The sequence below is a fragment of the Atta colombica genome, unplaced genomic scaffold (genome assembly GCF_001594045.1).
Source record: "Atta colombica isolate Treedump-2 unplaced genomic scaffold, Acol1.0 scaffold226, whole genome shotgun sequence".
Classification (NCBI taxonomy): Eukaryota; Metazoa; Arthropoda; class Insecta; order Hymenoptera; family Formicidae; genus Atta; species Atta colombica.
The window spans coordinates 1,637,540-1,653,207 of NW_017259323.1; the positions used below are offsets into that span (position 1 = coordinate 1,637,540).

Genomic DNA, 15,668 nt, shown 5'->3' on the forward strand with positions numbered 1-15,668 from the left:
GAATAAATCTTTAATCTGTTTGCATACAATTGCTATATCTTTTATATATTCTATTAATTTTCCCATTGATTAAATTTGATAATATTAAAGTATATGGAAATATTGCGATACACACATGTGTTAAGAACTTTTGGTTCGATACCAAATTTATGTTCTTTCTTCTCGGAATACCACTTTGAAATGACTTCACGTGCGGAAACGATTAGTTTAGGATCAGAACACTGCATTGAATAAATATTTTCGCCGTACGGAGACGACGATTGAGGTATAAGTTTATTTGTGTTTAGCAACGTGTTTGCCCAGGCCTAAGAATGAATAAATATATGTATATAATGCAACTAACTTTTATGACATTTTTTACACAATTCTTAATCAGTTAATATATTAAATAATTAATATACATATAAATACATTCCAATGATAATATTGTATATTCTAAAATACCTTGGCAGCTGCTGTTAATTCCGGATTTAATCTTAAATCCGGTACACGATGCTTTCTTCGATACTCATTATGAACCAGTAAAGCTTCCTGCTGCCACGTTTGCTCGTCTCTATAATGTTGTTTTAGGTCGGTAAAATTAATTCGTTTCGTAGGACTTGCTTCCACGGGTGGAAGGACATTCTCCGTGAAACTGCCTAAGAAATTCCCAGCAGGATTGTAATTACACACAACATAGACTTCGCCATTTCGATTTCTAGCCATTCCCACCCCTAATTCAGTACTATCCCTCCAGATCACTTGTGTGAAGTGACCAGTCTTCAATGTTGTAGGCTCTTTTCCATATTGATGCTGAGCTTCTTCAGCATACCTACAAAAAGTAAAAGTTTCAATACATTACATTACATTTAAGTATGAATATAATCACCTTATTAAATGATAAAAAAATTATCTGTAATACAGATTTAAACATATTCGTAAAAATTTTATTAATTTTAATAATTACAAATAATTACCTACATTAGACTTGATAGGAAAATACAATTAAATGTTTAAAATAACAATTTGAAAGTCAGATCTCTATCTTTTTTTAATTTATATTTAAGGTTAATTCAAATATATATATTGATAAAAAAAAAAGAAAACAATAATTATTTTTATTTTATATTAATTATGACTTCATATTATATGTTATTGTACAGTTGCCACATTACATTACATTGAAATCGTTATATTAATTATGACTTCATAATTAACATATAATGTAGCAACCGTGTTATAACATATGCAATGTAATATGCATTAATAATAAATATATGTAATCATCTCACCATTCATTCACTGGTTCTTCGCCACCGACAACTGTCTTTGGATTGGAGCTCCACATACAATAGAGATTCTCTCCATAGTCAATATTCGCTCTATGTTCTAATCTACCTTTAGCGGCCAATATATTAGCCCAGTCTTGACTTGTCTTGCACAGCTGAAAACAAATACCGTTATTTATAGATTCCAATTAATATTGTTAGCAGAGATCCCTCCATGCTTTGGAGAATGAGAAATATAAAAAATCGACTTTCTTCGATTCTTGAAACTTGTTCAATGAGGGTTACGATTTTATTATGATTTTATTGCAAAAGAAAGGTCGAGAGAGTAGTAAGACAGTAACCTGCTTGCTGAGTCGTAACGGCGGTACTCCATGCCGCGATCGGTAGAAATTATGCGTATCGAGGCAGACGTTAATAAATTCCTTCGGAGGTCCCGATCTGCGTACAGATGGTTTACGTGTGTCAATCTTTGTTATCTATAACATATAGAGACAGCATTGTATGACGGATTGAGATCAAACATATCTATTAGTAAAATCTACAAGTATATTTACAAAGATTCTCATTAAGCATTTAATTACATTTCATTATAATAGAACTTAATGTGTATTTTTTCAAACATCGCAAGTTGAAGTTTTGAAGTTTTAGATTTTAAAAAATTTGTTTATATCACTGACTTAAAATCTGCACATTTTGTAAATGTCATATTCATTGATTTTAAAATTATAAAATTTTACTGAAATATCTCAATGGCATTAGTATGTACCTTTCACAAGATTTTAAAGGTTTAAAAAAAATAGAAAAAATACAAATGGTATTCTTATTTAATTGCGAATTGGGAACAATACGATATATAGTACGATATATAGTAAGCAATAATGATATAAATAGTAAAAGCCAGACAGTGTCCTTAATAACTTAAACGCAGAACCGTTTATAGGAAGAAACTAACTGAAAGAATTGATTTCCCATCGTTCTGTAGGAATACGATTATCTGCTACACGATTAGAGTATTCATAGATAAGCTTCTATTCGTGCTTCCGTTTGCACGTGTGAACGCTTAAATTTCTCTTACTTGCTGAGAAAACTTGCTGTCGAGTGTAATAAATTACTAAAATATAAATAATGAAGAAATAATACACTTTTTAAGATGTCATTTCAATAACTGAATTAGAGATCGTAATCTAAAACAAAACAGCGATAATTATCGTGAGACTCGAGCTGATAAGTTCAGAGCTTTCCGACAATCATCTATTTAATTGCTTTAAAGATCTGTTCTTTTAGTTAAATTTCTTGCACAGTTCATTTTTCTCTTTTTCTTTTCACGTAAGAGAAAAAGAAAAAAAATACAAAAAGATCTGAAAAGAATAGATCGATCTTTATAATTTGCAAAATGTAGGCGATGACTTAAATTGAAAGCCAAAAATGTTAACATTAAATTATTAAATAATTTCAATAGTTTTCAATAATAATCTTTAAAATACTGTTAACTAAAAAATTAATTAAATATTTATAAACAGAGCATTTATGAAAGAAAAAAAGAAAAATTTTGCTACCGCTAGATTAAACAAAATTCAACAAAATTCAACAAAATAAATTGTTTCAATGATCAGTTATCAGTACCAGATAGTCGGCTAAAAACTTAGCAGTTATTGAGTTCACTGTTTGATGAATATACATGAGTTCGCGCTACAATCGCTTAACCGTTTTGTAAGCAAGGCCATTAGCATGAGTGCAAAAACATCATGCGCGTATGAAGAACAAGTCCGACGAATGAGAACGCAATGCCACGCGCACGGAAAATGGAGCGGAAAAATCGATTCCGCAAGCGCATGAAGCGATTTAAACTTCTGATAGATTAGTCATCGCATTAGTCGGACGATCATCCCAATGATCCACCAATCATCCAAAAGGTGCAAACCAGTGACTCTCAAAAAGGAGTGATTCTGAGTCATCGCAAAGTGGCAATGCACCTTTCCGCGAAGCAACTCTTATAATGTTTAGGCTCCTTTCACACTGCACGCAATGTCACGTGCAGTGAAGATAATCGTCAAAGAGTTACGCTTTCCAACCGGCTAATTTACCAAGTAGATTGAAACCAAAAGACTCCTAACATGAAGAAATTGCAGTAGATCAAATAGTGAAAAATTAACTAGCGAAGAATAGTCATCAGTTAAAATTAATTAACGTATCTACTTAAACGTTTCTACTTAAATATTGTATATCTTTGTATTTAAAGTATGTAAATATGTTAATTCTTTTTTAGAATCACACCCGGCATTGCTAGTTCATAATTGTAGCGAAAAAGACTGATAACTAAACTTAGACAACTATTTGTTACACAAATAATTTCTTAATATAACGCGGTTTATTTTCAAAAGTAATTTATGATGCAAATGTAACCTTACAAAGTATAATACTTTTATAAACGCATTTAGATATAATTTATCACATAGTACAAGTAGCACGAACTAATTGCTTATTATGTTACATTGTAATATTGTTAATATGATCAGCAATTTACATAATACTATCTGTTTTCTTCATTTGTAAGCGCAATATAAGCAGTCGCACATTTATGTAAAGATATAGAACTGAGAAAATTTTGATTGTTTTACTGTTTAGACTTTCTATAAATATTATTATTTTTTAACCTTTTAGACCAGAACTTTTCGGATTTTTCGCTTTCTTACAAAAGTTTGGTTGGCCATGGAAGTTTAGATAATAAAAATTTGAAATAAGAAAAAAAGAATTATTATGACTTCAGAATTTCAAAATCATGGAATTTTATCTTCTTTATTCCTTAAAATTATTAGATTTTAAAGTTCTGTATTTTCTAAGCATTTATCTCAAATTCTTATAATTTTAGATTTTCAAATTTATATTTTTGGTGAAATATCAATAAGCAGTTACGATAAATGTCGATACCTGTGAGGACGAATATCTCGCAGAATCGGGAGATGCTGAAGAAGACCTAGCGCTGCTACAAGACATGCCATCACTTCCTAGACTGCCATGAAAACTACCATGCAAGGAATTCGACAAAGGACCCGGCGATGCTGGCGATGCCGTCAACGGAGACTTCGATCTTACTGAATCTGTCCTCGACCTAAAAGTAGACCGATTACATGGTGTACGAAGAAATACAAAGTGCTCCTTTTTGTTCCAGACAGCACAGTGACGTATGAATATTTAACGCTTTAAATAAGCAGATCGAATTTATTGAATTTTTTGCACTAGAAGCGATTTTATATGAGCGAATGTAGATCAAGTTTTGTTCGAATTGGATATGCTTTAAGAATTCCTTACAATTTACAATTAGTTATTTAATACTCTGTAGACATTATAAAAATCATTAAAATTAATTTTATTAATAGTTATCGATAAATAATTAGTTTTATTTTAGAAATAAAATTTTAATATATAAACTGTAGACTATAGTTACATACATACATTTGTAACTACGTAGATTAATATTATTAAATAAGTACATACATTTATAACTACGTAGATTAATATTATCAAATAAGTATACAATGATTTCTATTATCAAATAAATTAAATAATTGTGTTTATTTGTCTTTGATAATATTAAAACAAATATTATACAATTAAAATATTTATAAAATTAAAAATGTAATAAGGAGAATTGTTTAAAGAAATAAGAATTTTAGAAATAAGTACATAAGAAAAAAATATTATTATAACTTTATTAATTTAATAAGAAAGAAACATAAATTAATCAAAAATTATTATTAAAAAATTGCTTTTAAAGTTTTATTACTATGATGATATTTAAACAATAATGTGAACAATAGTGTGAAATTAAGGAACGTAATAGTAATTTATGTTTGTAATTACACACACACACACACACACACACCACACACACACACACACACACCCGCGCGCGCGCAAATACATATATATATGTGAAATATAATTATGGATTAAAACGTATCAAAGAATTGTGTAAATGGTACAAATATTTAATGACAAAAGTGCAATAAATCGTAATCCAAAGTCAGCATTATCTTAAATCGTAATAATTCAAAATTTTTATCATATCGTTAAAGCTCGCTTATGAAACGCCATTATTTCTTTAATAATTTTCAAAGATGCAAATTATAAAATAAAAATTATATAATATTATTTTAAAATGGCATAATCTAATATCATAATCAATATTCTTTTTCAATTTGCGCGCGCGCGCGTGTGTGTGTGTGTGTGTGTGTGTGTGTGTGTGTGTGTGAAGTGTAATTGATATTTATAAGGTATAATAAAATTTCAAATACTGTTCTTTACGTATCTTAATGGAATGAGAGCAAGCAAAAAAGCCAATGAAGTTACGATGTGTCATGATCTTGATTGTAGAGATCACATAGATGATCATTATGGCATGTGCAATGAATCGAAGCGATCGAACGTGAGAGTATTTAATAGCATACTGTAATTACAACGGTATATCTTTAATCTAGTTCTCTAAAATGTTTCACGATAGGCTGAATACTGTTTACTCCAGTAAACAATTCACGACGTAGATATCCATTATACACTTATAATGCAAATAATCGTGTCATGCAAAATTGCATATTGAATAGGACTGTGCAGTTAACTTCGCATTAGAATATAAATAGATTCAACTTATTTACTGTTAAAAACGATCATTGTAAATTATGTTGTATAATTTTGTCATGATTCACTGGAAATTTGTAGATAAACATCGAATTAAAAATACATTTGAAGAAGCTCGATATTATTCGATGAATTGACAAATCTGTTCATTTATTATTATGTTTATATGAAATAGACATGTTCTGAGCAGAAAGTTCTAAGAATATTTAATATGCGTTTAACGAGTTTCAAGTAATTCGCAATCTGACATCTGTTTATTGAACGAACATACCAACAGCGCATCAAACGGCGAACATATTTAAAACAGGAGCTGCCTAAATTAGAATCTTAAAAAATTTTTAGGAAAGTCTCATAAAAAAAATTAGATATAAATTTTAATTGAATAGCTTTAGTCGTTTACATAAAATAAAGCATAAACGAGAAAATATCCATTTATATATATTATAAAAAGAATTAATCAAAATTAATATAAGTTTTCTTTACATGAATTAAAATATCTAAATGTAAAAAAACCGTTTTAATTAAAACAATCAAACAATAAACTTTTAAAAATTCGAACGATTTCAGTATTCAGCCGAAAGATGTTACATCACAGAAAGCCAAGAGAGAGCTGAAAATTCCAGAGTTCTTACTGGACCTCATTAAAGATCATGTGAAACACCGACTTTATCGTGCTAATCTATGTATATATATATATATATATATATATATATATATGTCGTCACATATGCCTTTACGAATACGGCTCATACTTCCTCCTTCCTACGAGTTTCTACAACGCGTCCACGGCCATGGTCGCTGCAAAAGAAAGGTTGTTAGTTCCTTTGTTACGTCGCGCCCAGAGGAAGAAGACTGATTGTAATTCTTCAAGATGCTATAAGGGTCCGATCACAATAAAATACAGCATATCTTATAATAAAATATAAATAATATTTTTTAAAGTTTTGAGTTAATTTATATATAATTAAAGTCATGATTAAATAATACTTCATAAATAATTTTAAGAAATAAAAAATTAACAAGAAAATTTAATTAGAATAAGATTTTGTTATACAAAACTAATTAAGTCAAATAGGGCGCCATTATATCAATGATTTTTCCTTTGAACTATTGCCTGAATTAAAAATTGTTTTATGCACACATTATAGCACTAACAATTAATAATTATATTTGGACAATTATGAAATTACTATTGTCATAACGTGTGCGTGAAATCACAATTTTTAATATTCGGACAATCATTTAAAAAAAGTCATTAATAAAATATAATCATGATATAATCGTGATTGATTGTTTATACAATTACCTTCATAACTATATTATATTTTGTTCTTAAAATATAATTCACAAGAATTTTATATATTCAATAAAATTTATTATATTGCGTGTATTAAAATTATCTACTTATCTTTTAAAAAAAAAATTAAGAAAGATTTATTCTAAATTATCAAAAGATTCCAAAATAAAATGAAATCCGAAAATTTTAATTTATGTCGTATTTTATTGCATACCTTTTTTTTATACCTTATAGCATATTTTGTCTTACTCATTCAAACGAGTTACATTGAAAATTTTTCTTGACCACACCACTTGCGTAGGCGGAATTGCATATACGGTCGAGCAATGATTCTTCTTCGATAAGGATTTAATACCGACAATACGAATGCCTCGCGGCGATTAATCTTTCGCTTAAGTAAACTTTTTCTGATGAACTTGACAGCATACAAATGGCATTGTATAACTGTAATCATATTTAAACAAACGAAAATCATTTATAAATTTTAAAATAAGATTATCTTTTTGTTAAATTGTACTATTACACATTAAACGCATATTTTAATTGTAAATTGAAGACACATTTTCAATTTGCTTTATGATGAAATATTTATTTTGGATAATTGTTAATAAGTTATCAAATATTATACCAAATTTACAATAAAACAGTATCGTTTTGAGAACTATTAATGTAGAAAAGAAGTATCAATGATAATAATAATTTAAAGAGAAACGCATAAATAAATTTTACAGCCTCCAAGAAAATCTCGTACTTTCAATTTAACTCAACAGTATAAATCTCATTCCTGGCTAGTGAATGTTATCGTCCTGTTACGCTATCGTGAAAGCCGGTAATTTTCAGTATTCTTACAGAATTGCCATCTTCTTGCGACTTGTTTGAACGTAAGCACGCAAACTTTCAGCTGTCGCTCTGCTTTCTACGTGCCACCTACGCTAAATGAACTAGGACTACATACCGATCCTAGTGAAGTTTCAGAAAATATCTAAGTGATAATACTGACAAAGTACTAGATGCCGTTGGCAAGTCTTTAATAAGCTTACTTTTGCTTCACTGGAATCGGAATTTGATTAAACTGCAAGTTTGTGCCGCATAGGCAATTATACCTGTCGGGCGACACTTGATCGACAAAACCGACCACCTTCTTTTTTGTTCCGTGCACGTTGAGTGATGGCATACTATAAGAGCAACGACTTACACTAGAGAAATGTTAAATATTGTATTCACTTCTTATAAGTAGTATTAGAAATAAAATAGAAAATTTGTCGAGATAGAATTTTATAAACTCTTCAATATTCAACAAATTATAAAGAGCGATGACAAAAGTTAAAAAATATAAGGCTTATAACATAATATTAGAAATTTTATCTAACAAATATATATTATATTGCTGACTTTTCTTATAAAATTGGCTTCTTATTTTGACTATTCTTATCATAAATCTCAGCAGTTGGAAACATAAAAAATATTAGCATTTTTAAATTAAAGAAATTTAATAAATTCAAGCAATCAATAAAAACCTTTTTCTCTCATTTAACTTCATATATATATATAATTCATATATAATTTTTTTTGTTAAAATCTATTTTTAAATATAATTAATGTTAATAAATAATTATATACAAAAATAAAGTAATGTTAAAAAATGAAGACAATAAGACTGCTTTTTAATTCAATTCTTATTATATATTAGAAAAATGTTGATGCCAAATTAATCAAAGAATTAATTAAATAATAGTAATAGAGATTCTTCTATAACATTTTGTATATAAAAATTTTATTTATAAAAGCATTTTTCTAGAGGAAGGAAGATGATGTATCACATTACGTAATATTCCATATTCTATTGAAAACCACAATTGCTTCGATTCACAACATTATTCGCAAGATAATACTGAAAGAAATTAATTGCTCTGTAAGAATGTAGAAAACCTGCTAAATGTCGTACGACATTTTATAGATTCTTCACACGTATGCTTTAAAATTAACCGAAACGAAAGAACAAGTATCGCTCTTCCGCTTTTAGCATACAAGATAATTGAAAATTTGCGGTCTGCGGTTTGTCTCAGAAAATATCTTTCCATAAGATACAAAAATATATATATATAGTCACACACGAGTTTACTGTCCTACATTAGTTTTGAATATTTTTTAAATTCGAAAAAAGCTACCACACATTCATCGTATGTTTAAAGGTGCATTTGATTATCCAATCGGAAGAAAGAATTTTATTGACTAATTAAAAAATGCTTCGAAGCATTCATAGTGGCAACTCAACTACACCTTAAGTTTTAATAGTAGAATTTTTATCTATTAGCGACAATAAAATTTTTAGACATAAAGTAAAGACAGCAAACTTGGAATACCCTGTATATATCAACTAAGAGAAAGGTACTGAAACGCGAGACAGCTGATTTTACGACAGGTAAAGTTTTGTCTACTGCAAACCAAGATATAACAAGGTTCCGGTACACGTTCATGCAAAAAGGAAATACTCTTCCATCACGTACGACAAAGAAACATTTTACTAACACATGGATAATAGTAAACTATAATATCAATTTGTTATAAACACTATGATATGCATTTATTTCAATAGTTTTCAAAATTGTCTGTTTCTTTTTACTAAAATGTGAATATAATGAAAAAAGGAATGAATCGTATAACAATAAAAACAATATAACTATTATTAACTATTTAGAATCTAATATTCTTTAAAAATTAAAAATAGTATTTCATATAAGAATAATATTTCGAGAATATTAAAGATTAAATGAAGTGTACAATAATATTTCAAAATCTCTCGAATAAAGCATCAAACGATACATTATATTATATAATCTGATTTAAAGGCATCTCGTTAATTTATCTGTTAATATAATATCCATAAATAATTAATTCAATCGAAGAAATGTATTATTTTAATTAATTAAGTTTAATATATCTATTACTAGTATTTAACTAATAATTAAATAATAATTAAAAAATTGTCAAACCTATTAGACTTTGGTGTAACGATATCCCTTGTTTCGGAAGTATACTTCCTTTCGGCTCGACCACCATTAAAGAGTTCGACAGTTTCTCTGGTAACAGTTTCCAGAAGTGGTTCACCACCTCGTCTTCCTTTACTAAATGTCCTTTGATCTGTTTTACGAACCATGACCACCCTCGACAAGGGTTGATTGAACTCATGCCCATGCATGGTTGGAGGGATCATAGCCAGCGATTGTGAAAGAGGACCTCCGATTCGCGGAGACCTGTAACATAAACAATTATAATAATTAATAAAGCGAACAATACACTTCAAAATAGTAGCAATTTAAATATTACTAATATTAAATGTTAATGATATAAATATCTCTATTCGTATAGTAAATATAAATATCTTCGTACAGTTATAATTTTTATGAATTAAAATCGTTTGAAAAAAAAAAACATCCACTGAAATATTAGATAGTGTTACTACCTGTTTCAATTACTGCATCTATTTTGTTATAATTATTATATAATTAATTTATACTAATATATAATTAATCCTTCTTTCATATCTTTGATATCAGTATATTATCAGAAATATGCAATATCATTAATTATATGCATATGAAAATTCATAAATTTATTGTGTTCATAGCAACAAATTATAATGTATATTACAAAATATTATGAAATTATGATATTTAAATTAAAATACTTGTATACACATTTATATAAGATCCATAAATATATATATTTTATTATTTTTGTTTCTTCGTCACTTATGTTACTGTTATTTGATATAAAGGTTATAATACTTTGTTTATTTCAGATATATGATTGCATATCGTATACTTTTTCAAAATACACGATATCCAGCATTAGCTGCAAAACAGCATGCATTAAATAACTTGCTAAGCAAATAAGAACCGATAAATCGTCACTATCCCGTTTCCTCTTCATAATCAACGATCACATGTTGCAAACCTGTTCTTACCGATACACGCAATTAACGTCAATTGCTGGTGACTTTAATTATTAATAGTCTTCTCTTCGAACACTTCTGAACTTTCTTATGTATATAAATCAGTATCTTGTTTTCTCCGCTCTCATTGATGCATATCACAAGTAAATAACATTTTCCGGAAGCGATAATAGAAAAATAATTTAATCGAAGAACTTAAATCATCTACAAAAACCATAGTAACATTCTATCATTGTTTCAAGCGACGACATTTACAGTCTCTGTCTTTTATATAAACGTTATTATATAACACAAGATTTGTTTTCTACGAAAATTTTTCTAGGCAAAAATTTTGATCAGATATAATTTAATTTATAGATATAATTTAGAATTATTCAAAATTGAAGCAATTTTAGTGAACTAAATTTATAAAATTTATTCCAATTTGATAATCCACTTTAACTTATTATTAGATTAAAACTTCAAAACTCTTTGTTAAATGTGGTGTTGAAAATTTAATAATTATAACAAAAAATAACATTTAATAAAAATTTTGTTTGATATTTCATAAAAATTACGAGAAAACATTTTTTAAAAATATTTTTCGAAATATCTTATGAATAATTTTCTCTATTCCACAGTTAATGCAGTGTAACATAATGCCATTGTTACATTTAAAATGTTGAAGGATTTTGCAAGCTATCGCTTGGTCGAAATTAGTACTGGTTGTAATTAGAACGGAACAACTAGAACAAAATTCCCTTTCGACGTAAATCGTCATTTGCGTGCAAAACTCTGAATTAATCGGACGATTAAACTGCAATATGCACGCTAAGAGTAAGTACAACGCCTAAAGAAAATTTTCCTCATTACGTCTAAAGCGTTCCCTTGTTAACCCATCTCAATCTCTCGTAACATCGCGAATGAATTTTTTTTATAAGAATAATAGAATGATTATTTTAATAATGAGCTATATACAATATATATTTCATTTTCTCCTTTTCCAAATAAATGTATAAATATTCTCAAAAATATGTATTATCTTGATACACTTTTATTATTCCTTTTTACTTTAAAAAATATATATTTTTTTCAAATGCAATTCTGAAAAAATATTTTTTTCAAATATATTTTTCAAAATTAAGAAAAAATTAAGTAGTAAAGCTTAAAATGTTATTTCGATTAAATTTGTGTTCCTCTGCAATTATTTTTTGTCAGGCGAAATTCGCTTTCAAGCAGCATTACTCAAAATTAGCGAAGGAAGAAAATACTTCAGAGTAAAAGGAATTTGCATAATTTAATGAGAATTCGCGAAATTCGATAGAGAAGTTGGAAAACGTTACGCGAAAGGCGAAAGTGTAATCGACGATACAATTATGCCGCTAAAAAACTATGTACTTTATTATTACAGATCATCGCGATAAAATTTGAAAATGTATCCTAAAATGAAAAAGAATAATTTTTCTCTTTACTGCTATATATTTGATATTACTGACAAATACAATTATTAATCTACTGTTTATATTATTACTTTTTAATATAAAAAGGTATATCTTTAAATCTTTTAATGAATTAGTTTAATTTCAATTAAAATAAAGAAGTAAGACCATAACATTGATTCCTCTGAAGCTAAGCCTGAAGCTTTCTGAAGAAAGAAAATTTGTTTGAAAGAAAAAAATTCAAGCAACCATTTCTCTAAATCGCTCTATTTTTCTAATTAAAGAATATAAAATATTATCGATATTAACGATAGAATATTATTTCAAATCAATTTATACCCGAAATCTGTTTACAAAATACAATATTTGAATTCATGGATTATCCATGGTTAAGTTTTTTGCTACGAAGAAAGTCCAAAGACTTCCAATGAATAAACAGGCCGATGAATTACGTTAATAAAGACCCGGCGCGCACAATTAAACTTCTTGTTCGATGCACTTTCACGGCAATCACTCGCGCGGTCAATTCGGAGCGAGGCACTTTTCGCAGTTGCGAATCCGCGCACAATTCATGACTGACGAAAAATATAGAAAAATTTCTTAAAAAACTTGTGTTCACGATTATATAAATTATTCCTTATAAATCCTTCACTAGTCTTCTTTTATTAAAGAAGTAAAATAATACATAATATTTCTTTAAAAATTATAATAAATACAACGTTTACTGTTTTACGTGACTATCCCCTTTATTCTTATTATGCAAATTGAGAAAAATATTACAGAATTATCTTACTTCAATTTTCTAAAGAAGAAGAGGAAAAAAAAGACTATGATAACGATGTAAATAACTCGACTTACTCGATGTAAATTGCTCAACTTACAGAAATGTCGTTTTCAATAAAATCTCATCCGGTAAGACATAGTATTTTCCCGCAGCGTCGAGATTTCAACTATACACTTGATATAAGCCGTACGACAGAACGAACAAAACTGGCACGTCGACCACAACAGCGAAACAGAGAGAGACGGTTCCTCTCCCGGAGAGGAAAGGTGGCCAATTAGCCGTTACTCGGCGCACATGCCTCGACCAACTATCCGACGCAGCTGCGGCGGTACACTGTATCGCGTCGCTGCATCGCGCTGCACTGCTCGCGCACTTCGAGGGAATCGCGTTCATAAACGCGCACGATTCTCCCGCGGGTTTCCCTCAACGAGCTGCGAGCTACAAACTACCGTTCATTTAGCTATTCTTTCAAGAAAATTATCGATAATAACATGTAAACAATTTTTGTTTAATATGAAAAAAAATAAATTTTATTACTTAATTATTACTTTTATTAACTGTTACAAAAAAAAATGCAAAATATTGTTTTCTTTTGTAAAAAAAATATTTTTGTAAAATTTAAAAAGGAACCGTTTGAATTCAATCTTCTACGATATAATTCAAAAACGTTATATAATTCAATTTGCAAAAGAGAGGACTTTACAAATAAAATTTATTTCCATAATTTATGGTCTGTAAAATATAGAACGCGATTTAGTTATATCTGATGCAGATGTATGACAAAGAAGAAAGGCGAAACAGGAGTAAAAAATGGCTTCGTGTACGATGCGTGTAAGTTTCTTCCGCTTTCGCGACAAAGCGTGCTACTGTGCACCTCGCAGAAAGCAGCAACATAATAATTCGAGAACGAAGACGTACGGCCAAGCGTGTACCGCTATTCCGGCTGACCGGAATCACTGCTCTGGAACAACACAGTATCGTCTTCTTACTCGATTCGAGAGTAGAAGCGCATTGATCTCGAGCGTGTAATATTGTCGAATAATATAGTAATGTAAAATTTATGATTTTATAATTATGCTATATAAATATCTAAATATTTAATATCTAAACAACTCCTATTAATCAAAAATCATAATTCCATATTTATTACTTATCTAATCAGATTTAACTTGAGTCTAAATAAATTTTGTTTAGTTTTAAGTGTAATTTTAATTGTATAAACAAAAGAAAAAAATTCTTATGTTATAAGGTGATATATATAATTATTATACTCATATAATTAATATACTCATTTATCTAATCCCAAAATTCGTTAAATCCGTTCTAAAAAAATATATACAAATAATATTTATATACAAAATTAATAGAAATTTTTATGTTAAAACAATTTCAACATCAGACATAGCATTACAATTTCTTCAACTTTCTATTATTACGATTTCTAATTTATGCGATATTACATTATATTAGATTATATAAAAAAATTTAAATATTAATTGTAAAGTTTTGAAAAGTTTTAAAATAACTTAAATAAGCTTTTATAACACAAGTTTTATATAACTGACTCTATTATAATTATCTAAGAAATTTTAATAATTAATTAAATAAAGATACATAAATATTCATATAATTTAGTATATTTTATTTTATAATTAGTTTGGAAGAATAAATTGTTATTTTAATTATAAATCTGTTTTTTATTCCTCAAATACTTATTTATTAAATAATTTCTTAAACTCGTTTAAAACAGTTTATCTTAATATAAAATACTTTTAATTTAAAGTTTCTTTTAGCGCAATTTTATTCTATCTCTTATGATATCTTTAAAACTAGTACATGACTTTCACATATAAAAACTATAGCAGTGAAACAGATGCTATATTGTGTTCTTTCTCGTGACTCTTCTTATCTGAATGATTTATCGACGAATTTAATTTATAACTACGGCACGTGCCGGTGCGCAGCACGCTCGCATAACAGGCGGAACATTCGAGCGTGCAGATTATCGGAGCGACCAACTAACAAGAGGACAGCAGGAAGCCTTACGAAACGCATAAAAAGGACAAGCTATTTCTAGTCGAGAAGAGAGACTCCGTTCACACGCTACTTTCATTTGTACTTATAGAATAGCCATTCTTAAACATCAAGGAAGGTACTACTATTGATGTCATAACAGCCCCTAATCGATGCATTGCTATGTGATGTCATTGTCCAGACTTATCTTCATTATATTGATCTTCAATCAAACTATTATTCTTCTTCGTAATTAATTTTCCGCCAACTTTCCAAGCGTTCGATATTATCTTCCAAT

General features: G+C 28.5%; 1 protein-coding gene across 4 annotated transcripts in view; it reads right to left on the reverse strand.

Moving 5' to 3' along the window:
- The window catches only part of LOC108688162 (repressed by EFG1 protein 1-like), a 39,684-nt gene that overhangs the window by 542 nt on the left and 23,474 nt on the right, over positions 1–15,668 (reverse strand). For 2 of the 4 annotated variants that reach the window (XM_018194309.1, XM_018194306.1), the window contains exons 2-8: positions 10,194–10,454; positions 8,304–8,375; positions 4,197–4,377; positions 1,610–1,744; positions 1,272–1,423; positions 445–811; positions 116–305 (exon numbers count right to left, since the gene is read on the reverse strand). In XM_018194309.1, the coding sequence (XP_018049798.1) occupies positions 116–305; positions 445–811; positions 1,272–1,423; positions 1,610–1,744; positions 4,197–4,377; positions 8,304–8,375; positions 10,194–10,414 (1,318 nt within the window). In that variant the 5' untranslated portion in view covers positions 10,415–10,454. Of the gene's footprint in view, positions 1–115; positions 306–444; positions 812–1,271; positions 1,424–1,609; positions 1,745–4,196; positions 4,378–8,303; positions 8,376–10,193; positions 10,455–13,454; positions 13,702–15,668 lie in introns of those variants that run through there. The other 2 variants (XM_018194308.1, XM_018194307.1) reach the window with 2 other exon arrangements.